Source organism: Euprymna scolopes, chromosome 9, assembly GCF_053919585.1.
Source record: "Euprymna scolopes isolate OS-2025 chromosome 9, ASM5391958v1, whole genome shotgun sequence".
NCBI classification, from domain to species: Eukaryota; Metazoa; Mollusca; class Cephalopoda; order Sepiida; family Sepiolidae; genus Euprymna; species Euprymna scolopes.
In genome coordinates, this window is record NC_136490.1 from 160564333 (window position 1) to 160591326 (window position 26994).

At 36.0% G+C, this 26994-nt stretch overlaps 1 protein-coding gene across 1 annotated transcript in view; it reads left to right on the top strand.

Moving 5' to 3' along the window:
• LOC145284956 (WD repeat domain phosphoinositide-interacting protein 4-like) overlaps window positions 1–26463 on the top strand; it is a 53133-nt gene extending 26670 nt beyond the window's left edge. Inside the window, exons 9-11 of the mRNA XM_080134057.1 lie at window positions 5724–5825; window positions 23817–23935; window positions 26055–26463. Coding sequence (XP_079990183.1) covers window positions 5724–5825; window positions 23817–23935; window positions 26055–26164 — 331 coding nt within the window. The 3' untranslated portion in view covers window positions 26165–26463. The remainder of the gene's footprint in view (window positions 1–5723; window positions 5826–23816; window positions 23936–26054) is intronic.
• Window positions 26464–26994: the final 531 nt, after the last annotated feature.

Here is a 26994-nt window from a genome sequence, read left to right on the forward strand (position 1 = left end):
AATAATAACTAATTTTCAGTGTGGCTTCCGAAAACATCGTAGCACAACAGACCATTTAATTCGTTTAGAAACTTTCATCAGAAATTCATTTATACAAAAAAAGCATATGACTGCTATTTTCTTTGATCTTGAAAAGGTGTACGATACCACATGGAGGTATGGCATCATGAAAGATCTCAAAGAAGCTGGAGTGAAAGGAAGACTACCCATCTTCATCAACAACTTCATAAATAATAGACTATTCAATGTCCGTGTAGGAACATGCCTATCGGACATCAAAGAACAGGAAACGGGAGTTCCACAGGGAAGTATTTTGTCGGTAACATTATTCAGCCTAAAAATTAACAGTATTGTTGGATGCATAAACAAAGGCGTGGATTGCTCTCTATATGTTGATGATTTTTTAATTGCATATAACTCAAGACATATCCATATAATTGAGCGTCAACTTCAACAATGCATTGACAAAATAAAAAAATGGACAACTAAGAATGGCTTCAAATTTTCCATTAACAAAACAAAATGTATGCACTTTTGTCAACTAAGAAAACTGCACCCAGATCCTCTTTTAAAACTAAATGATATTCCGATTCCTGTTGTAAATGAACATAAATTCTTAGGGTTAATACTAGACAAAAAACTTACATTCATCCCTCATATAAAACATCTTAAAAATAAATGTAATAAAATCCTACAGCTAATGCGGGTCATTGCCCACACAGATTGGGGAGCGGACAGACAAACCCTATTAAAGTTATATAGGTCACTAGTGCGATCGAAACTAGACTATGGTAGCTTCATTTACGGTGCCACCAGAAAGTCGTATATAAAGATATTGGACACCGTTCAACATCAGGGCCTCAGACTTGCGCTGGGAGCCTTCCAAACTTCCCCCATCGATAGTCTCCATGCAGAAGCCAATGAACCTCCATTATCAATTCGACGCGACAAACTAGCCTTGCAATACCTGACCAAAATTCTCTCTTGCCCAGACAATCCTGCTTACAACTGCATTGCAAACTCACTAGATTACTCGCTTTATGATAGAGAAAAATCACAGCCAACAAATCCAACCTCTAACTGTACCTTCAATCCAAATTACCAAAATCTATATGACCAAAAAGTAAAAGCTATAAAACCTTTTGGGCTCCGTACAAAACCACTAGTAGAAGATGCAGGTATCACAATCACCAATATCCATAATGTCAACCAACTAAGCCTTCCACCCTGGCTACTAAAACACCCTGAAATCATCCTTGAATTAAATAACCTCCCAAAAAATCAAACCCATCCACTAACCTATCAAGAAAAACTCCTTATCATTCAGGAAAAATACCCAAACCATCAACACATATACACAGATGGGTTCAAAGACAACAACAAAACCGGATGCGGAGTCGTATCCACTAACATTACCTCACAGAAGCGACTACCAGACCATGCCTCAATTTTTAGTGCCGAAGCCACAGCCTTAGATATGGCACTAGATCTCATCACTGACCTTACCCACAACAAATTTATAATTTTTTCAGACTCCCTATCGGTACTCAAATCCTTAAAGAATAAAAATTTAAATAACCCACTACTCATCAAACTGCTACAAAAAATACACACTCTCTCACAAAACAAATGTATCAAATTCTGCTGGATCCCCAGTCATTCTGGAATTCAGGGCAATGAAAAAGCTGACATAGCTGCCAAAAATGCTTTAAAACTCCTTAAAAGCAATATAAAAATTCCACATTCTGACTACAAACAACAAATAAATAATCTGATTATGAAGAAATGGCAAGAAAGATGGAATAACTGTCCAAATAATAAACTTTTCAAGATCAAGCCCACAATAGAAGAACGATTACCAGATGCCAGAAGATCACGTAGAGAGGAAGTGATTTTGTCCCGTATTCGCATAAGACATACGCACATAACCCACTCCATCCTGCTAAAAAAAGAAGACCCTCCAGAATGTTTTGCATGCCAAGAACCTTTTACAGTAAAACACTTTCTTTTGGATTGTGGCGATCTCGCGCATATCCGGCAAAATTATTACAATGTCAACAATATGAAAGAACTATTTAAAAAAATAAACTCCAACAAAATACTAACATTTCTGAAAAAAGTAAATCTATATAAAAGAATATAACTTTAATTCAATCCAACTTTACACCCCACCCCCAAAAAAAGGAAGGAAGCACATCACCTAATGATACAAAAAGTCTGATTTGACTCACTGATTAAATTAAAATATCTATTCCAAAAAAAAAAAAAAAAAAAAAACTGAATCCTGCATTAAATAACCAAAAAAAAAAGGTTGATATGCCGTAAAACCAAACCAAACCAAACCTCTTGTATCTGAAAACACACCACTTGTTGGTTGCCGTAAAGAACCCACTTTCCATCACAAGTTACAACCCAGTCAAAAAACGGGTGATTCTTGTTGCATAAAAGAAGGGAAGATGACATTTCATAAGTGTTTCTTTTGATTGTCATTCAATTTATGAGGCACCCATTTATCAAGTTTTTTTGTCTTTCCAATCTCTCAAGTGGTTGGAAATCATTGTATATGTTACATCTAATTCAGAAGAAAGTTTTTTAATTGGGAGTCACCGCTTATCAAGGCCTGAAGGCCACTTGAGGATAAGAGTTAACGAATGTAATGTGGTAGTGTAGTAATCATTAATGATGTAAAGTTGGTAGGATTTGATTATTAATGGAGACAGCACAACAAAAATTTGTTTACATTGGATTTGAAGGCTACCATGCTGTATTCAATCAGGAAGGCAGGTCTGGGGAAAGAAGCTTTATTCATGGAATCTTCGTTTAGATTTAGGCACAGATAGAGAGTGGTTGTAGTTAGAAGAGTGTTTTTTGTGAAAGTTTGGCAAAGGGAGAAACCATAAATTGGAGTTCAGTTGAGCATGTGCCATGAAAATAATGATAGAGCAGAGACAGGCTCGCAACGTCTCTTCTGTGGGAAAGACGTTGCAGGGAAAAGAAAAGGGCATCACCTACTTAGTTTTGAAGCCGGTTTTGAACTCTATCAAGGCAGGATAAGGCACACCAATCAGCTTTTGCCCATATATAGCAATAATACTCCATCTTAGGGCGTACCTGGCTCAGTGAGATACGTTTGAATGGTTGAGTGATCCAACTATTTTTCCAGCAATTTTGGCAACAGATTTGATATATGCGTTCCATTTCTTTCTTTTTTCTACTATCGGGGAGTTGCAGAGACATTATGAAGAGAGATGAGCAGCAAGATGTCTGTTCACATTGCACTTGAACTTCTGCAGAACAGTACAGTTGAGAAAGCAGAATCCCGGAAGGAAGTCTAGCAGTTCTGGGGAAGAAACTATTGAAGTAAAACGCTTTCTTACACCTAGGGATTTAGCTGCTCCTCAGGTTTGTTGGAGGTATTTACGTCAAGGGAGCACAAGTGCTTGCAGTTCGTCAGAACATTCACCATTAAAGGACTTGTAGAACAAGCAGAGAGATGCAATATTTCGTCGATGGGACACAGGCTGAAGCTTAGATGACAGTTCAGGACTTTTAAACCCTATCCAGGAGGGAGAGACTAGTAGCAGATACACCAGCCCAAATGTGACCACAATACTCCATACAAGGGCGAATGGTGGCCTTGTAGAGGTACAGGATACTTTCAGATTTAAGTAGCTTTCTAGCACGTTAGAGAGAGCCCACCTTCTTCACAGTGGCCTTGGCAGCATTGAATGTGACCATCCATTTTTGTCCCCATTCCACTACAGACTGGAGGTCTTTCTCTAGTGTTTCTGCCATTTCCTTAGATATGTGTTCACTTGTTTTCCTTTCGTGCCTGTTATTGAGAGTGGTGTCATCAGCAAATATACCTATCTCCGAGACAATTTTATCAGGGAGGTCATTTACGAATATTAGGAATAATAAAGGTCTAAGGATAAACCCCGAGGTACTCCTGCATTTATATTATATTGTTTAGATGTACGACCATCGAGGACAACCTGGATTCTTCTCTTATTTAAAAAGGATTTAATCACGTTATGTATCTTTCCAGTGATAACATATGATCTGATTTTCCAGAGAAGACCATCATGTCATACCCTGTTAAAAGCCTTGGATATATCTAAGGCTACCACTCTATCCTCCATTGCTTTGTTCAGTGAATGGTATATACATTCAAAGATTACAGTTAGGATATCTGCTGTGGAACAGACTTGCCTAAATCCGTATTGTTGGTCGGTCAGAAGTTTAGCAGCTGTAAGGTGATGGACTAGAACTTTATTAATTATGGTCTTAAATATTTTGGCGATAAGCAGGAGACTACTGGGGCGATAATTTAATTTAATGGGTCAGTTCTTTCGCCAGAATTCTTGAAAACTAGTACCACAAAAGCAGTTTTCCAGCAGTTAAGAAAGCAAGGTTCATTAAGGCATTTATTGTAAAGTTTGGAGAGAACTGGAGCAACCTTGGCAGAGCATTTTTTTAATAGTACAGCCGGGATGAGATCGGATCGACATGCTTTCGAGGTGTCTAGGTTTTTTATACCATGCACCTGAGATGATTTTCCTAAATTCTATACATCTGTTTATACATCTTGCAGAACAGAAACCATATTGCATGTCACTGAGCAGGTTGTTTTTGCCGAGATGGTTGACCACTTCTCTGTTTATCACAAATTCCAGCAACTCATGATGCACAGGAGACTGATTGGTCTGTACGGAAAGGGAGACAACCGATTTCCAGATTTTTTAAATACGGGGCAAACTGATGAAGTTTTCCAGGGTGTTGGGAAGCATTTCTTCTTATGGCAATGTTTAAATAGGTTTGTAGGTATGGGAGCTAGTTCCAGTTGAAGCTTTTTGAGTACTATGACTGGAATGCCATCGGGGCCTATTCCTTTACTGAAACCAAAGTTTTTGATAAGCTTGTCAACATCATGTACAGATATTTGTATGTTGCATAGTGTGTTTTCAGTCACAAGAAGAAATACAGGGGGTAAGCGGCTTTTATCGCAAAAGGTAGAATTTACTACAAAGTTCTTGATAAAGTTTTGCTTTGTCAGATGTTGATGGAATTACCTCAGGTCCATTGTTCAGGACCCTGTTTGTTATTTGCCAAAACTGATGGGAACCAAGCTGCTGCTCAGCTACTTGTTCTTGAACAGTTGTGCGTGGATTGGCTTCAACTAAGGCTCTTAATTGATCATTGTCAACATCCGATGTTTTTTTGTTTTTTTACATAGGCATCACCACTTATCACAAAATTTCTTAAACCACCATTGTGCTGTGTGTTCAGTAGTGCTTCCTGCCTCAAATGCTTCATTGATATCACGAGCTGTTTCAGCCTCTGGCCTGGATTGAATCGAAATAAGAAAATTGTGCGAATTTGCTTTTTTCCATCTTGTATTTAATGTTCTGAAAAGAAGACATAATTCTTTCAAAACGATTTTATTTTAAACGATTAGATACAGCAAACAACGCTATTTCAAATGATATATAAAGTAAAGGTATGATAACAAAAACTCATTTGAAAATACATCAAAATGAAACATTCTTCAAGAACTTTCTGTTTCGTATTCTTCCTGATTTTTAGTGAATGTCATAAAATAGTTGATCCTAATTTTTCCTATTTCTCGTTTTCCTTGTAATCTTTTATTTATTTGAACTTTTACCTTTTTCTCTATTTGTAGAATATCGTTTAGTTATGACTGACCCTTTTCTCTATTGCAGTATATCGTTTAGTCATGACTCTGCATTTTTGTGTGCTTCAAGTGATAAAGGAACCGTGCATATATTTGCCATTGAAGATACAACACTTAATAAACGCTCAAGGTAAGAAAACGCAACACGAGAAGAAACAAAACTGCTTCAACTTTTACAAAACAATCTATATATAAAAGTGAAAATGTGTGTGTGTGTGTTTGGAGACACTTCTCAACCTATATACTCAGGGAATTTTTAATCTAAAAACTTTAAATTTGATATATAGGGTATTCACACATGTGAAAAACTTTGTTTTCATCTGGAAAAAGGACTGCTAAGAAGTCCAAATTGAAAAATTGGTACATGAGGGGGGAGGGATTCTTATGTTTGTCAACTGTTTATTGACTGCAAATGTGCAAATCATTCACATGACAGCTTCCTTATATTAAGAATAAGTAGGTTTGAAAATACATTTTACAGATCGTGTCAAGCTAGCCAATTGGTTATCATACTTGACTCACTATCTTTTAGGTTTTGGTCTTAATCTCAGCTTGAGTATTTTTTATTTTTCACTTACAAGAAGTGAACTGTTTAGAAAAAACAATACTCACATGTACATATCTCGGTTTCTTTCCGTTCTTTTTTACTTTTATTTTTACATTTAATACTGGCCAATGCAGGGTACATCTGCTAGTATTTTATCAATGTTTTCGTCTTTATAATAAATTTGGTGTCCCTATTTACTTACCTCTTTACACAATGTTGGATTTTAATGTGGAGAAAATTATTCACCTCCCACCAAAAAAATGAGCATTCACGATTATTTCAAAAATAGAACTTTCTCAGTCTAGAAAATCTTCTTTCTTCACCGACTGAGAAAAATGGTTCTTGTCTGTTTTTGTTTACGTTTTTGTACAGTTTTGGCAATAAATGCACATAACTATGTATATTCTTAAACTATATTATCCAACCTACATGGATAAGCATAATATTTATTCATCAAAAAGTTATACATCATTATTATGAGAGTTGATTTTATGCTCAACATCTATAAACAGTAAATCTAATGTTTTTATTTTATTTATCATTAAAAAATAAAAATAATGAAATAATTAAAAATGATTACAAATAATGAAATAAATAATTAAAAAATAGAAAAATAATTCAAATAATTAAAAAATTTGAAAAATGATTCAAAAAATGAAAGATAAATTTTAAAAATGAATGTAAATAATTAAAAATTAAATAAAAATAATTTAAAAACAATAAAAAAAATCATAAAAACAATAAATAAAATGCATACAAATAATTAAAAAAATAAATAAAAATGTAAAAAAATAAAAATATAAATAATTTTAACAAAATATATAAATACTAATGCAAAAATATACAAGACTTGGAGTTTTCTTGAATATAAGAGAACCACTAGTTTTGTCTTGATGTTGTGGTCAAAAACTAAATTTACCGAAATTTATTTCAATTAGTGTCACTCTACTAGCATCTCATTGCATCGAATGCAGAGTACATCATTGGGCCCCAACCCAAAAATTGAACAATACAAAATTCAAAATATAATAATAAAAAGGTAATATATGATGGGCTGAGCGCAAAAGGACATAGAATTCACATTCAATTCTAGGCAACGAGATTGTTGATATTATATTAGATTGGTGCAAAAACAATATTGTTTTCTCATATATGTTACTTCTATGATTTCTGAATTCATTATTAATTCATTATTAATATGGACATGATTACGAAATCCAAAAATCAGAAGAAAAGTTGCAATTGTGTTTTCTTTTAGTTACGCCATCTTTGAATTTTTTTTAATTTGGAATATAGACTTTCGTCATTTATTTGTATATGCATTGAGCTTCATAAATTAAAGGATTAGTACTCATGGACGATAACTGGTGCTACCAGATCAGGCTGTCTATTGGCTTCCTGAGATGAAATGCACCTACATCGATTTTCTGTTTTTGTTTTCTATTCTCTTTTGTAAAACTTATGTTCTACAAAAACAAAAATAACAACAACAACAACCCCCTTCCCCTCTCCTTTCCTTTTCCTTCCCTACTTACCAACCCCGTCGCCCCCCCCCACACTTTTTTTTTTTTGCCCTGTTGGTAGGGCACTAGAATAAGCCGACTGCCCCCCTGCAGAGGGTAAAAATCCCTCAATGGGGCAACCAGTTGCCGTGGGTTGCTACCCGTAATGCCTTAGGATGTTATCCTGGTGATTGAGCTAACCTAGACCTGGGTGCATAAAAGTCTAGGCACTGCAACACATTACTTCGGCCCTTACATCGGCTAGACGGGCGGTCGGAAAGGCCCGATCCAATCAATCAGCCAGTCACGCCAAGCCCTAGCACTTACACCCAAAGTATCAACTACCACAACAAAGAAAAAAACTTAAAGGTACTCCCATCTTTTTAAAAAAAAAAATTTTTTTTTTTTATTTATTCACCCTCTACAAAAAACAGGCAAACCAAGTAAGTGCTAGAAAGCGGTGGCAAGGGTCAATCAATTGGAAAGACCAGAACTCAACACTCCATCTGAGCAAATGTATTTTTGAGGACATATTGAACAGAAAATATAGTGCTTGAGAACTCCTTACCAAAAGAGTGTATCCTCCACGTAGCCCCGACATGGTCAAGGCGAATGGGTTTCCCCCTTACTATGCCCCAATTTTGGACTCCGAGGTGGGTAAGGAGCGTGGTTGATGAAAAATAAATCCCAAAATCCATGGCTGATAAAAACAAAAGCATCCCCCTCAAAACCCTTAAAAGAAACCATTCCTCTGACTCTGACCTCTCAAGCTCAGATGAAGAACAAAAATTCAAAACTAGAAAAACCGTTCCAACTATAGACGAAAGAAACTTCCCACGATTCTTGGTTATTGAATTAATCGAAAATAAAAAAAAATTGGAAATTTATCACCTTTCTTAATAGAAAAAACATTATCCACAAAAAGTAAACCAAAAATGATCAAAAAAACAAAAGATGGAAATCTACGAGTTGAGATAACCAATCTTAGAGATGCTCAATCTCTACTCAAAATGAAGAACTTCCATGAGTACAAGTGCAAAGTCTTTCCCCATAAAACACTAAACACTTCGAAAGGAGTAATTCGAAGTTATGAACTATCGCTGGCAACTGAAGAAATAAAAACCGAATTAGAAAAACAAGGAGTAATCATCCACATCCACATAAACATAAAAAGAAACAATAAAATAATAACCAACACATATTAACGTTTAACAAATCAACAATACCTAAGGAAATAAAAATTGGCTACTTAAATGTAAAAGACCAATATATCCCAACCCCATTAAGATGTTTCCATTGCCAAAAATATGGACATCATAGAGAAGCCTGTAAAGGAATAAAAATATGTGAAAAATGCGGCAACAAATAGCCTGACCACACCAAAGAAAAATGCATAAATGAGGTGAAATGCGCTAACTGCAAAGAAGATCACCCGGTCTTCTCTAAAATATGCAAAACATATAAAAAAGAAAGAGAAATTATAGAAGTAAAGTACAAAAAAGGCACAACCTTTCCAGAAGCTACAAAAATAGTTGAGACGTACATCAACGACAACACATATGCTGAGACAACAAAAAAGACAACTAAACCATACCAACATAACGAATTACATGATCAATATAGGGAACTGATAAACAAACTGATTACATTAAACATTAAAGAATGGCCAGAATTTCAAAATAGCCTAAAAGAAAAAATACTCAAATCTGGGAAACAAAATAGAAATAACAAATCCAAACAAAGAAAATAATATTCCATCCACAACAGAACCATTAAAAAAATTATCATAGAAACCAACAAAACAACCACCAGAAATTAATAAAAACATAAGCAATGATAAAACAGCAAATAAAGAACATTCCAGAAAAGAAAACCAAACAATAGACACTCAAAATAGATTCCAAATTCTAGAAAAAATGGAAACCGAAAACACCCTAGATAAAAAAAAGAAACCAAACACAAGTAATCAAGAGGAAAAAAATGAACAATAAGCCAAAACGGCAACATCTCAAGCAAGATCCAGATCGACGTCCAGATCCAAACAAAAAAAAGAAGAAAAAAAAACAGCAAAACACTTCACCAAAGACACAAACTCCAACAAAAGATAAACCCTCTACTTCTAAAGAGATGGAAATAGAGGAAAACTAAACAGCCTCGTGGATAGAAATAAAACACAACAAATTATCCAATGGAATTGTCGTGGAATAAGATCTAACTATAATGAACTTCTTATACTTATCTCACTCTTGAACCCAACCATTGTCTGCTTACAAGAAACCTTCCTACAAAACAATAACCATTTCAAAACACCAAACTATGAACAATACAACTATTTCCATAACACAGGCCTTCATGCTAATGGAGGCATCTCAATTCTTGTAAGGAATAACATGCCTCAAAGCAATTTCTCTGTCAAAACAAATCTCCAAGTAATTACAACTCAAGTCACATTACACAAAACAATCACAATTTGCTCAATATACCTCCCTCCTCATGAACCAATAAATGAAAATGAACTAGAAAATTTAATAAAACAACTACCTTCACCATTCATTCTTCTAGGAGACTTTAACTGCCACAGTAAGTTATGGGGATGTGAAGTCACAAACTCAAAAGGAAACAAAATTGAACAATTAATTAACAAAAATAACTTCTCAATCAAAAAAACTGAAATCCAACAAACGGATCAACTAGTGCCATTGATCTTACCATGTGTGATCCATCAAGCTTCTTGGATTATACATGGAGCACTTACAAAGAACCCTGTGGAAGTGATCACTTCCTTATTATAATCAATTACAGTAACTCCATCCAAAACCACATACCCAGGTGGAACACAAAGCCAACTGGGCCGAATTTAAAGAACTTTGTTCACTAAAACTAACAGAACATCAAATCCAAACAATAGAAGAATTCACGGAAGTACTCATAATAATAGCAAAAAAATGCATACCCAAAAATTCTCCTGGAAAAAAAACAAACCATGGTTCAATCCAGAATGTAAAACGGCCATTAGACAGAGAAAGGCAGCCTTAAGAAAATTTAAAAAACAACCCACAACGAACAACTTAATAGAATACAAACACCAAAGAGCTAAAACTCCAAAAAGAAAGAATGCAAAAGATCCTGCTGGCAACAATTTGTCAACAAAATCAACATCACCACTAAACTCAAAACTGTCTGAGAAATGATTAGGAAAATAACTGGAAAATATAATCCGAATCCAATCAAACACCTTCTCACAAATAAACAGAAAATAACTGATAAAAAAGATATTGCTAACACACTAGCTAAAACCTTTGCCGAAAACTCATCATCAAAACACTCCAATAGACAATTCCAAATACTTAAGAAACATGAAGAAAAGTACAAAATAAACTTTAACTCCAAAAACCAAGAGCCTTACAATGAAATCTTCTCACTCAATGAACTAGAAACCGCCAAAGAAAAATCCCATAACTCAACTGTAGGACCAGATGAAGTGCACTACAGCTTCCTTAAAGAAATTTCACCAGAATCATTAAAACCCCTTCTCAAAATTTATAATAAAATATGGGAAACAAAAGATTTCCCAACTTCATGGAAACAAGCAACAATAATACCGATACCCAAACTGGGAAAAGATACTGGCGCCGAAATTAAACAACCAAAAATCGGAAAAGTTTGGAAGGCAGTTGCGGAAACATTTCCAAAGATGACGGACGTTAATATATATATATATATATATATATATATATATATATATATAGGATACAGTGTGACTCCGTTGACGGAATATCAACAATAAAAAAGAAGGGAAAAAAAAAAAAAAGAGAAAACGTTAATCTCAAATTAACGTTAAAAGAAAATAAAAACAGGGTCATCTTCGAAGGTGAGTCAGAACTTTTGTTATTGATATAAACTGTTATCCCCGCCAGCTGTCGCCAAAAAAAATAAAAAAATAAATACACGTTATTCCAGCACTGCACACTGCACTCATAAAAAAAAAGAAATATATATATATGTGTATCCAAGAGGATAGCAGACAAAAAAAAAGAAAATTACAAATAAATAGATACATAAAATAAATAAGGGGAGAGAAAAAAAAATGATATAGGATTTACTTCCCTTGGACTCATCTATAAACATATTTTGTATTTTGTGAGACCAACCCATTCGGGCATCTAAGGGTCGATACGTATGTTAAAAAAACAAAACAGATTTGAAATAAGAAAAAGAAGGGGTGGAGGAGATGAATTAATCTCCAAATGGAACTGGTCCTGGATATGACCTTAAACTATATCTGATGGTGAGGCCCCAGCTTGCGGGCTTTGGGGAGTGTGGAGCCACCCTTTAATTGCCATTGCTACCAGGTCCACTCTGACCCGGAATGGTAGTTAGGGTCCCAACTATGGGTTAAATAGAAACTGACTTGCAAAAAACAAATATATTCTATTAAAAATTTTTTCTTCAAAATCACCTGATTCTGCATTAAATAACCTGAAAAGGGTTGATATGCCGTAAAACAAAAACCAACCAACCAAATGGAACTATGGCCAACTGGCTGGAACATTTTTCTTTCTCCCGTTTTTATGTTTTCGTTTTTATACATTATGAAAATTAAAAAAAGAGAGAAAGCTGTATATAGTTACTGTTGCAATATTTTGGAGTTGTAATGGGGTATGATCCCACACAGTCGGACGATTCTATTTATAAACGATGCTGCTAAGAACTGACGAATCAAATTAATTCACGTTCTGCTACCAACCAATCAGAAACCAGAATTGCTTCATAAATATTAAACCTTTTCTGGAGCAATTTCACATGTTCTTTTCCCGGGTTTCGACACGGTAAGAATATTTTGTTCTGTGGAACTGTCTACTACAAACAAGTCACCTCCCAGGACTTGTGTGTAACAGCGAACCATCTGAAACTGTTCTAAAACTCAAAATGGCTTAGACTTCTAGAGGTTATGCGCCCAGCGTTCGTCTTTATTTCGATGGATCCGAATCAAAATTCGAATTGTGGCAAGTTAAATTTCTGGGATATCTACGAATCCAAAAGCTACACACAGTACTACAAACACAACCTGAAAACAGAAACGACCCGGACTTCATTGAAAAGAACGCAACTGTCTTTGCGGAATTAATACAGTGTTTAGATGACCGAAGTCTATCACTGGTAATGAGAGAAGCCCTGGACGGCGGCTGCAAAGCATTAAACATATTGAGAGAGCCTTATTTATCGAAAAGAAAACCCAAAATTATTTCTTTATACACTGAACTGACCTCTCTAAAACGAATGGAAGCCAAAACTATTACTGATTATATTGTAAGAGCCGAGACAACTGCAAATTCTTTAAAAATATCTGGTGAAGTTATAAGTGATAGTCTGTTAATTTCCATGGTCCTTAAGGGATTACCGAGTGATTTCAAGCCATTTACCACCGTGATAACCCAGAAAGAAAAACCCATTACTTTTAGCCAATTTAAGGTAGCACTCAGAAGTTACGAAGAAACTGAAAAAATGATCACAGAAAAAAACGAATCCACAAATATCATGAAATTTAAAAATACACACATAAAAACACCAAAATCGAATTATACCCATGCCAGGAATAAAAAACGCAACTTTGCCAAAAGCAGGTTTTTTCCTTAGAAAAGTACAAAAATTATTTGTTATAATTGTGGACGACCTAATCACAAGAGTTTCCAATGTAGATACAGGACTCAAAATGGCGACTACATTAAAAATGTAGAGAGCTCTGTTAGCGAACATACATTTTTATTTTCATGTACATTTGATGCTTCAACAAACAATAATAATTTTCTTGTCGATTGTGGGGCCACGGCACATGTGATTACAAAGGAATCTGATTTTATCAATTTTGATCCCAACTTTAAGCCACAAAATCATTTTGTAGAACTAGCTGACGGGAGTCGAGTCAATGATATCGTTTTGAAAAGAGGCAATGCGAAAATCTCGCTAAAGAACAATAAAGGTGAACAGTGTTTCTGTATTCTAGAAAACGCTCTTCTAATCCCAAAATTTAAACAAAATATATTTTCTGTACAAGCTGCCACAAAACAAGGTGCAAATATAAACTTTAGCTCCAATAAATCAAAACTGGTATACCCGAATGGAACTGTATTCGACATTAAAGAAAATGGAAGACTATATTATTTTAATAGCGAGTTTCATCAAAAACCGCCTGCCATGATCTACAGACATGGCATAAAATTCTTGGACACTGCAATATTCCTGATATCAAAAAGTTGCCGACTAGTTGATGGAATGCAAATACAAACATCAAAAACCTTCAACTGCAACGTCTGTACGCAAGGGAAAATGACAAACTATCAAAACAAGATACCAGACAAAAATGCAAAAAAATCCTATCAATGGTGCATTGTGACTTGAACGGTCCCGTAGAACCGATGGCCAGAGAACATTATAGATATATGTTGAATTTCGTAGATGACCATTCAGGTTTAATAATGGTTTACTTTTAAAGAACAAATCTGATACCCTGCTAGCAACTAAGAAATATCTAGCCGACATGGCCCCCTATGGTGAAATCAAGTGTATTCACTCTGACAACGGTACGGAATTCACCAATAAAGACTTTGAACTTTTACTAATTAACCATCATATCAGGCATGAAACATCAGCTCCTAGATCGCCACACCAAAACGGGACTGCTGAACATGCTTGGCGGACACTTTTTGAAATGGCAAGATGCCTACTCATTGAATCAAAACTCCCTAAAAACCTCTGGACGTATGCACTTATGGCGGCAGCCTATATACACAACAGGTGCTTTAACAAAATACTATCTAAAACTCCATATGAATCTTTCTGCGGTAAAAAAACAAATTTAAGCAGAATGCATATATTTGGTTCAACTTGCTTCGCATATATAGAGAAAAAGAGTAAATTGAATATTAAAGCCGACAGAGGTATATTTCTTGGATACGATAAAAACAGTCCAGCCAATTTAATATTTTTTCCCGAAAAAAATAAAATAAAAAGAATCCGGTGTGTAAAATTCACAGACACGTTTAATTTTACAAACGAAACCCCGTCATATGAAGAGGATGAAATTATATTACCTCAAATAATTAGAACAAACGAAAACAATAAAAATGACGGAGATGAGAGTGTCCATGATGATGATAAAGTCGAGAGATATCCCAAAAGAAATAGAAGACGACCCGATTTTTTTGTGGTCGACAGTATAAAGGATTATCAAATCGACTATTGCTATTCAATGGAAAATGCTCCAAAAAGCTTCAACGAAGCAATTAATTCAGAACATTGTGATGAATGGAAAATTGCCATGAAAAAAGAAATAGATGCCTTAACCGAAAATGATACCTATACGGTAGTGCCTCTCCCAAGTGATAAACATGTTATTTCTACCAGATGCGTCTTTACAAAAAAGAGTACAGCATCAGGCGTAGAACAGTACAAAGCAAGATTTGTTGCTATGGGGTGCTCTCAGATTTACGGTAAAGAATACTTTTCTACGTTTTCACCGACCACAGGCCTAACGGCAGTCAGGATTTTACTGCAAGTCACATCACAATATGACCTAAACATCCATCAAATGGATGTAAAAAATGCTTATTTTAATGCCCCAATAGACTGTGAAATTTATATTACCCCTCCAGAGGGATTTATAATGAAAAATAAAAATAGCGTGTGGCGACTTAACAAGTCATTATATGGTCTAAAGCAGAGTGCTCAGTGTTGGAACACAGTATTCCATGATTATATCATTAAACAACAATTTAGACAATGCGCTGTAGACTCCTGTTTATATACCCAACACAAAGACGATAAACTACTGATTTTGGTTTTGTGGGTCGATGATATTTTAATCGCATCAAATTGTGACATTATGTTAACTGATGTTAAGAACAAATTAAGTAAAAGATTCAAAATGACCGATCTTGGCAAAATATCCTGGTTTCTGGGGATAGAATTTACTCAAAGCAAAGGACTTGTTACGATGACTCAATCGAGATACATCGACAAAATACTATTAAAATTTGGAATGGGAGAGTGCAAGAAACGCTCTACACTGGTCGAAAATGATATTAATAAAAATATACACACAGAATCTGAAATAATAAATGACACACAATATCGCGAAATTATAGGTAGTCTTATATATTTGATGACTGCAACCAGGCCCGACATATGCTATACAGTAACAAAACTGTCACACAAATTATCACGGCCGACAATGAAGGATTTAAACAGAGCTAAACAAGTCCTACGTTATTTAAAAGGAACTAAAGAACAGAAGTTAGTATTTTGAAAATCAAGAAATCCCCTAAAATTAGAAGGTTTTTCGGATTCAGACTGGGGAAACGACGAAGATTGCAAGAGTGTATCTGGATATTGTTTCAGACTCTCAGAAAATGGGCCTATTATTTCATGGAAATCTAAAAAGCAGCAGATTGTATCTCTCTCTACGTGTGAAGCAGAATTTATCGCGATCACACACACGACCCAGGAAGCACTCTACCTTAAAAATAACCTGAAGACTATTTTGGAGCCAGAATTGATTACAAGCCCCGTAGTAATTAATTGTGATAATCAAGCCAGTATAGTCTTAGCACAGAACACGATAATCAACCAAAGATCTAAGCATATAGATATAAAATACCATTTCATAAAAAACGAGATAAAAAAGGAATCCATTATTTTGAATTACATATCATCAGAACAAAATATAGCTGATGTATTTACGAAACCGGCGACAAGGATAAAGCTACAACGTTTTTTCTCAAAACTTGTTGGTGAATTCGACTGAATAATTTTTTTTTTCTTTCACTGCCCTGTATGTATATAGATTTCTATATATTAAAAATACAGACCAGCAAAGTTCCACTTATGAGAAGGCTCTTACTTTTTTGCATGAATATCAGCGGAAAACCCTAGGGGTAATGCTCAGAGTATATAGATTTCTATATATCAAAAAAAAAAAAAAATTTTTTAAAATAGTCCTGGACAAGACGTTAAACTGTATCCATTTTATTTGTATCCATACTTTAACCTACTAATGCGTAACTAATACTTTTGCTTAAAAAAAAAAAAATCTTTGTAATTTTCCTTTTTGACATTTGAACACAATTAAAAATGGCGTCTTTTTAAATGCTAAAATTCTAAGATCCAAATGATTTCTAATTTTTGTTATGTCTAAGTGAATATAAAAATGTATATTTATTTTTGAGCAGAACAAACACGAGGGATTTCCCCATTATAAAAATCAGTAGAGATATAATCCCCCACAAACTAACCCAGTAACACTAACCACGCGGGGTTGCAGAAATACCTGGATTAGAACCTAGGCGCGGAGAAAACCCTCTCGGGGCTGACGGACCCAGTAGGTCTTCCCAGATCATCCGTCTAGGAGAAGGAAAACTCTGAAACTAAACCAAAGGGGAGAGAGGCCTCTTCAGTCTTGGATGACAACCTTCCTAGAGCTGGTGACTCAAATTCACCGGTTTGCAAACCTAAATTGCTTAAGGAGTAGATAGGCTCTGTCTATCGCCCGGCTTCCATACTCCTTCTTTGCCTATTAGTCAAGCGCAGAGACACTATCTCAGTGATTCGACAGAAACACCCAGCGGTAGATCTTGTTTCCTGGCTAGGGCAATGAACGCCATTCTTCCCCATTCCCAGCACGCCCCACCCCTAAAACTGAACATTTGGGAGTGCTGGAGTATAAGATATGACTGAGCGATTAGATTGGGTTGACCTTCTTCTAAAGGGTTGAGGGTACCGGATTGACAGTTTCTGGCTGCTGTTCCCGACTGGTAGTACAGGAGCCCTAACTCTTTGATAGCGCTTAGAGCGGCTGCTCCATCAACAGTTGAATAATATCGGGTTGTTTGCAGTGCCATGACGCGCATGGAAAGGGACCCTGCACTCATCCCCGGTGGGCTTTCCTGAGGCCACAATCCTAATTGGAGAAAGGTCAGCTGATGGTCTACTTGTGATGCATGTCTGAAGCTCCGCATAACCTCTTGTTTAGCTCCCCCTTACCGAAACTCTTAAAAAAAAAATATGACGACAGTACAATCTAAAAATAAGCTTAAACCAGGATTAGGGACAAACAAATTCAACTTGCCTCCTCCCTTGAGGCTCTCATTCACAAATATCCGTGGGCTTAGAACTAACTTAGCTGATGTTGAAGCATTTCTCTTAACAAATACCCCGGATATCTTAGCACTAAGTGAGACTAACCTACACTCCTCCATTCCCTCTAACCACTTTAACATGCCTGGATATCTCCCACTCTGCCGTAAGGACTCTGACAGACATATGCACGGACTTGGAGTTTACATTCGTAATACCCTTCCCTTGACTAGAGAAACAAACCTAGAAACAGATGATCAAGCCTTTATGTGCTTTAGACTAAACATGCAACACAATATTAGCTACTATTATTTTCTCTACCGCTCTCCCTCGACTCAGGACTGCTCCATAATAAACAAAATATCTGACAGCATAGACACGGCACTGACCCTCGACACTAGCGCACAAATACATGTGTTTGGTGACTTTAATGTCCACCACAAAAACTGGCTTGGATTCTCTACTCACACAGATGCAGCGGGCAGCACAACCCATAGCTTCGCTATATCTCACTCCCTATCACAAATTGTTACGTTTCCAACCCATTTCCCTGACCAGGAAGAACAACACGCATCACTTCTAGATCTGTTTTTGACCACAGTTCCCGATGACTGCATAACGAAGGCCCACAGCCCACTCGGGAACGCTGATCATGCAGTGATAATGGTTGAAATCGCCCTAAACTCTAGACCCAAAACTGAAGAGCCAGTGCTCAAAACAACGAGATATTATAAGGCTGACTGGGAAGCCATCAGGGAACTAATTAGAGATGCTCCATGGAAAAATATTTTCTCTCTCCCTGCTGAACAATGTGCAAACGAGACCACTGACTGGTTCAAAACTGCAATCGAAGCGCATGTTCACATGCGGAAATTTTATAGTAAGCCCCACTCTAGCAGTGTCAGAAATTTCGTGAAAATAGTGAATAATTCCACCCCATCTTTCCAAGCTTATAACTCCTCGAAAAATGTAATTCAAGCCCTAATTTTTTTTTTCAATTAAAGGAGCAAGGACCAAGGTTTTATTAAAAAAAAAAAAAAAAAAAAAAAACAACAACAATGTGTTTTTTTTTTTAAAAAAAGGTTTTAAACTTCGGACTTTACAGGTAAATTTCTAAAAAAGCGATTTTTTTTTTTGTTTTAAATGTGAATATATTATTTATTGACCTTTTCTCTTCAATTTGTGATATATAAAACTCCCCGACATAATTAATTATTTACTTTTTAATAGACATTTCAAAATGAGAGGCGTGAATTATTCGACCCCCTGTCTTTCCAAGCTTATAACTCCTCGAAAAATGTAATTCAAGCCCTAATTATTTTTTCAATTAAAAGAGCAAGGACCAAGGTTTCATTAAAAAAAAAAAAGACAAAAAAAAGACAAAAAAAAAACAATGTGTTCTTATAAAATAAGGTTTTAAACTTCGGACTTTACAGGTAAATTTCTAAAAAAGCGATTTTTTTTTTTGTTTTAAATTTGAATATATTATTTATTGACCTTTTCTCTTCAATTTGTGATATATAAAACTCCCCGACATAAATTAATTATTTACTTTTTAATAGACATTTCAAAATGGGTGACACTTGTTGGGGGGGGGGGTGAATTTAAAAAAAAACGTTTGTCTAAAATTTCACATTGACCCTGAAAATATCGTAAAAATAGAATCAATAGAAAAATTTTGATAGATTTTTAAAGTTTAAAAATTGAAAAATATTGAGTTCGGAAAATTCATTACTGTTTTAAAAAAAAAAAAAAAAATATTTCTATTACTTTTAAAACAACTGTAATAGTTTATTTTGGAAGTATAATCCATAAAGAAAATAAATAACCCACTTTTAACAGAGAAATTACGAGATTTTTATATTGTATTCGCAGTTTCGTGTTAGGGGTGTCAAAAATTCCTACAAAAATTCTGATACTGCTAGCCCCACTCTCCCCAATGGTTTACGTCGACTTGTGCAACTGCCATTGCTCAAAAGCAGCATGCATACCGTAGGTTTAACCGACATAAGTCCAGTTCAAACAGACTGAAGTATATAGAAGCTAGAAATAACGTTAAGAAAGAAATAGCGACAGCTAAGAAAGAATTTACGGAAACCACTAAAAAGCGCATCGAAGCACAAAAACTAGGAACTCGAGACTTCTGGAAAATCTACAACAGTGTAGTAAATAATGGGCAATCAACAATTCCCCCACTAACCAACAATCACGAGGTTGTCTCCTCGGCAACCGACAAGGCTAACATGCTTGCCAGTCGGTTTGCCTCAAACTCCACACTGGACCCTTCCAACCACCCCCTACCTGACTTTCCTATGCGGACAGACGCCACACTAGACGATGTGAAAACCACCCCTGCTCAGGTGCATGCTATCATAAAAAACCTTGATACCTCAAAAGCATGTGGACCCGATCTTATCCCAGCTGTGCTATTAAAAAAGTGCTCAGCCGAAGTAGCTTCAGTTCTCTCCAAACTCTACAACAAATGCCTTAATGAATCTTGCTTTCCGGTCTGTTGGAAAACTGCTTCTGTTGTACCAGTATTCAAGAATTCTGGCGAAAGGACAGACCCATCAAATTATCGCCCCATTAGCCTCCTCCCACTTTTTGCCAAAATATTTGAGACCATAATTAACCATGCTCTAGTCCATCATCTTACAGATGCTAAACTACTGACTGACAAACAATATGGATTTAGACAAGCCCGTTCCACAGCAGACATCCTAACTGTGATCTCTGAACGTATATACCATTCACTGGACAATGCGGGGGAGGGCAGAGCGGTAGCTCTAGATATATCTAAGGCTTTTGACAGTGTATGGCATGAGGGTCTCCTCAGTAAAATCAGATCATACGGTATCACTGGTAGAATACTTAACATAATTAAATCCTTCTTAGATAAGAGAAAAATCCAGGTTGTCCTCGACGGTCGTACATCTAAACAATATGATATAAATGCGGGGGTGCCCCAGGGTTCTATCCTTGGACCTCTATTGTTCCTGATATTCATAAATGACCTCCCCGACAACATTGCCTCTGAGATGGGTATATATGCTGATGACACTACACTCTATGGCAGGCACGACAGGAAGACGAATGAACACATTTCTAAAGAAATGGCAGAAACACTAGAGAAAGACCTCCAATCTGTAGTGGAATGGGGACAAAAGTGGTTGGTCACGTTCAATGCTGCCAAGACTAAACTAGTTTCATTCAATAATTACAAGAAACCCTCTCTACCACCCATAGCAATGGCCAACGACTCTTTATCTGAGAGTCCATCTTTCAAACTCCTTGGCCTAACGTTCACAGGAAACATGAGTTGGAACAATTACATTGAAGGCATTGCCAGAGCCGCTGCAAGAAAGGTGGGCTCTCTCTACCGTGCTAGAAAACTACTAACACCTGAAAGTATCCTGTACCTCTATAAGGCCACCATTCGCCCATGTATGGAGTATTGCTGCCACATCTGGGCTGGTGCATCTGCTACTAGTCTCTCGCTCCTTGACAAGGTTCAAAAGAGAGTCGCAAACCTGATAGGCCCTGAACTGGCATCTAAGCTTCAGCCTCTGTCCCATCGACGAAATGTTGCATCCCTCTGCCTTTTCTACAAGTATTTTAGTGGTGAATGCTCTGACGAACTGCAATCACTTGTGCCCCCACGACGTGTGCACCCTCGACAAACCCGACAGGCTGCTAAATCCCACCCCCACACTGTAGAGATCCCTAGATGTAAAAGATCTTTTTACTCCAATAGTTTCTTCCCCAGAACCGCTAGACTCTGGAATTCTATTCCAGGTTCCTGCTTCCCCAACAGTACTGACGTGCAGAAGTTCAAGTGTAACGTGAACCGACACCTTGCTGCCCAAATCCCTACATAGTACCCCAGTAGTTGTTGCCCCTGGTAGTAGCCCCCTACACCAAAGTGGCAATTTGCCTTGTTTGGGGTGAAAATGTAAAAAAAAAAAAAATAAATAAAAATAGGGAGGATGTTGCAATATTTTGGAGTTGTAATGGGGTATGATCCCACACAGTCGGACGATTCTATTTATAAACGATGCTGCTAAGAACTGACGAATCAAATTAATTCACGTTCTGCTACCAACCAATCAGAAACCAGAATTGCTTCATAAATATTAAACCTTTTCTGGAGCAATTTCACATGTTCTTTTCCCGGGTTTCGACACGGTAAGAATATTTTGTTCTGTGGAACTGTCTACTACAAACAAGTCACCTCCCAGGACTTGTGTGTAACAGCAAACCATCTGAAACTGTTCTGAAACTCAAAATAGCTTACACTTCTAGAGTTACATATAATGATGCGTTTGTTCTTTCTTTCCTTCTTCCACGAGATCCAATCATGTTCGTTCATCTACAAATCCACCCTAAGCCTCTAATTATCATTTCAAGTCAAATAGATTGAATAGACATACCCCATTCAAGTAAGCTTGCCTGACGGAGGAGGGAATAATGAAATGATAATTGGCACGACCTTCCATTAACTCTCTCCTAATTACCTAGAGAATACCAAGTAGAAATCTAGGAGGAGGTCGTCACAATAATGCTCTCTATCTTTAGTTGAGCATATTGGGAAGTGATATACAAACTGCCATTAGTGTATTAAGTGATATACAAACTGCCATTAGTGTATTAAGTGATATACAAACTGCCATTAGTGTATTAAGTGATATACAAACTGCCATTAGTGTATTAAGTGATATACAAACTGCCATTAGTGTATTAAGTGATATACAAACTGCCATTAGTGTATTAAGTGATATACAAACTGCCATTAGTGTATTAAGTGATATACAAACTGCCATTAGTGTATTAAGTGATATACAAACTGCCATTAGTGTATTAAGTGATATACAAACTGCCATTAGTGTATTAAGTGATATACAAACTGCCATTAGTGTATTAAGTGATATACAAACTGCCATTAGTGTATTAAGTGATATACAAACTGCCATTAGTGTATTAAGTGATATACAAACTGTCATTAGTGTATTAAGTGATATACAAACTGTCATTAGTGTATTAAGTGATATACAAACTGCCATTAGTGTATTAAGTGATACGCTTTGTGTAAACAAATCGAGCTTGGGCATTTGGACGATGTCAAAACATTGTTAATTTACTACTCACACAGCGGCAGTCATAAAGCGTAATGGTAAGAAGACTTGACTATTGTTTGTGGCGGGCAGGTTTCAATCCTGGCTTGAGCTAGCTGTCTAACTGCACTAATGAGTTGTAAAACAGCGAAACAGTACTGTATGTGGATGACTATATATATATATATATATATATATATATATATATATACTAGCATGAGTGCCCGGCGTTGCCCGGGTATTTGGAGATGTATGTTGAGCAAAAAAAAAAAAGCGGTCAATTTTTTATTATGACTCCTTAAAATTTATTGTTGTGGGCTCAAATCAAGTTAAGTTAGATCCATATCCAAGGAACCTATATCTAAAATTTCAAGTGCTTAGACCCAAAATTGTCGGAGGAGTTTCGTAGAGTTCTCAAAGGTCAAATCGTTGAACTTTGATGACCCCTTAACAGCCAAATTTCTGGCCGACAACCGATCGTATAGATTTTCTAAAATCTCAGTACCCTGTATATCAAATTTCGAGTCTGTAGACTAAAAATTGACAGTTATTGCGTAGGGAAATGTACACACACACGTTCACTTTTATAGATATATAGTATACTTTCCTTTCATGTTAATAACAAATCTAAAAAAAAAAAAAATTTAGTTTTGGTTTTGCAAACAAAATGTAAATGAGTAAAGCAAGTTTATTACAGAATTTGTTTGATTTTACGTACAAAACAGAGTTTATTGCATATGAGATTGTGTAATAAATATTAGTAATCCTTTTTTATTTTAATAAAATAATATAAGTAAGCTTTCAGTGTTTTATTTTATTTTTTTTTGTAGTTTTAAAAAAATGGGTTTCCTTGGTCAGTATGGAGAATCTCAGTGGGGTCTGGCCAGCTTCACTGTTCCTGCAGAATGTGCCTGTATATGTGCGTTTGGGTCTGGCCATACGGTTGTTGGTAAGAATTGAATTCACATAAAAAAATGAAATTTATTTGTTTTTTGGGTTTTTTTTTTTATTTTAAGATATATATATATATATATATATATATATATATATATATTCTTTTTGACAAATTACAATAGCAACTACAGACTAACCATATTAAAACTATTTCAATTGTCTTAGGTTTATGCTAATAATTAATGAGAATTATAGGACAGACGTGAAATTGTTTCTATGGAAAGAACACAGCCAGGTTGTCAGTCCGTGTCCTTAACCATTTAGCTACTGTCACCTCTTATTGTCAATGGTTGATTTTGCAGTTAATCTAATGTCATCTTTGAAATCAGTGACGTTTTAACCTGGTTGTAAATGTTTGTTTTCTATTATAATAATAATGTATTGCAAGATTATTTCATTAAACTGCATATAACTTGTGTTCAACATAATATTAAATGAAGACCTCCAGTCTGTAGTGGAATGGGGACAAAAATGGATGGTCACATTCAATGCTGCTAAGATTAAACTTCTTTCCTTTAATAACTACAAGAAACCTGTTCAACTATTAATAGCCATGGCTAATGATACATTACCTGAAAGTACTTTGTTTAAACTCCTCAGCTTACATTCATGGGAAACCGGAGTTGGAACAGATACATTGAGAGCATTGCTACAGCTGCTGTAAAGAAATTGGGCTCTCTCTACCATGCTAGAAAGTTACTTCTGACAGCATACATGTAGCACTCTCCCTTGACACTAATGCCCAAATACATGTATTTAGTGACTTTAACGCCCACCACAGAAATTGGCTTGGCTTCTCTAACTACACTGACACAGCTGGTAGCGTCATCCATAACTTTGCTATATTCCATTCCCTGACACAAACAGTAACATTCCCGACCCGTCTCCCAGATCGCCAGGATCAGCAAGCCTCACTTTTGGATCTATTTCTGACAAGAGTTCCTGATGATTGTGTAAGAAATGCTCATTGCTCACTCAGGAATGCTCATCACGCTGTAATAAAGATAGACATTACTCTAAACTCTCGACCCCAAGTTGAAGAGCCATTGCTCAAAATGACAAGCTACTACAAATAAAGCTGACTGGGATGCCATTAGAAATCACATTAGAGACGCCCCATGGGGAAATATCTTTTTTCTTCTAGTAGATCAATGTGCAAGTGAGACTACTGAATGGTTCAAAGCAGCAATTGAAGTGCATGTTCTTACACGGAAGTTCTATAATAAACCCTACTCTCCCAATGGTTTACTTCTACATGCGGAGCTGCCATTACTCAGAGCCAACATGCATGCCGTAGATTTATCCGGCATAAGTCCTGTACAAACAGACAAAAGTATATAGAAGCTAGAAATAATTGCAAGAAAGAAGTAGCAACAGCTAAGAGTAAATATACTGAAACCACCAGAGAACGCATTGTTTGGGGTGAAAATGTAATAAAAAAAAAAAATTTTTTTAAACTTACGCCTGAGAGTATCCCGTACCTCTACAAAGCCATCATTCGCTCGGGTATGGGTTATTGTTGCCACATTTGGGCCAGTGCATCTGCTACTAGTTTCTTCCTCTTAGAGTTCAAAAGAGTCGCCAACCTCTCACTAACAGCTAGGCTTCAACCGCTGTCCCATTGATGAAATGTTGCATCCCTCTGCCTTTACAAGTATTTTAATGGTGGATGCTCCGACGAACTACAAGCCCTTGTGCCCCCTCAACATAAATACAACTGACAAACCCAACAAGCAGCAAAATCCCACCCCTACACGGTAGAAATCCTTAGATGTAAGAAAGCCTTCTATTCTAATAATTTCTTCCCTAGGACTGCAAGACTTTGGAATTCTCTTCCAGGTTCCTGCTTCCCTATCTGTACTGACATGCACAAGTTCAAGTGTAATGTAAACAAACATCTTGCTGCTCAACTCCCTACATAGTATCTTGCAAATTATGTCCTAGATAGTAGTCCCTGCATCAAAGTCGCACTGTGCCTTGTTTGGGGTGAAAATACAATAAAAAAAATTTTTTTTAAATATTTAATATTTGATAAACTTTCATTCCTTTTACCATTATTGAAATATTCTTTAAACCTGTTGAGTCATTTTTTTTTTTTTTTTCCGTTATTCCAGCCGTGTGTGTCGATGGAACATTTCACAAATACAGTTTCACAACATCTGGTAATTGCAACAGAGAAGCGTACAATGTGTTCTTGGACATTGGAGATGATGACATGTACTGACATGTCTCTGTGATTGGCTATCTCTCTCTTGCCTAAGAGTTCACCTTATTCTTTGGCAGAGAGAGGAGAGAGAACAACAAAAAAAATCTTTCTCTCTCTCTTTCTTACTTAGACTTTCTGCTTGTTTGTATGCTGGAATTATGCCATGTTGGCCAAAAGACCAAAATGTGTATAAGTCAGTGTCTAATCTTAAAAAAAAAGAAAATCACTTACAAATTGAATAATTTTTAACCAAAAAATTAGGAAGGGGGAGGTGGCAATTCTTCAAAAAATTAAAATTCTGAAAAAAAAAAAAAAAATATTTTTAAATAAACAAGATAAATGGGAACATACAAAACAAAAGAAAAAAAATTTTCCTGACGTTAATGACTAAAGAGTTCTAATTTGATTTTGAAAGATTTTTTAAAAAGTATAAGTTTCAGATGTTTATATGTGGATCCATAAAGCGTTAATATTTCGGTACAAAAAAAAAGAATCCTCTCGTCTTCTGTATTCTATTTGGATTCTGAATTCCGACCATTACTTTAATAATTGATCATCGCTGTTGTTGTTTTCTCTTTAATATTCTACTACCACCACCATCATCATCATCATCATCATCACAATCATCATGATCCTGCCTCCAAGTCAAGTTCTGCTTAAATATGATCAAGTTTATGGCATGGAGACTATATGCGTAAATGTGTGATAGCTAATACTGGTCATACCACATGATCCTCCAGTAATTCTGCCTAGTCAGCTTGTTTTCAAAATGCAATCCGTATCAATTGTTTAAAAATCAAACAAAGATGGAAAATGATTATTTTTCTCAACTTCAAGAAAAAACACAA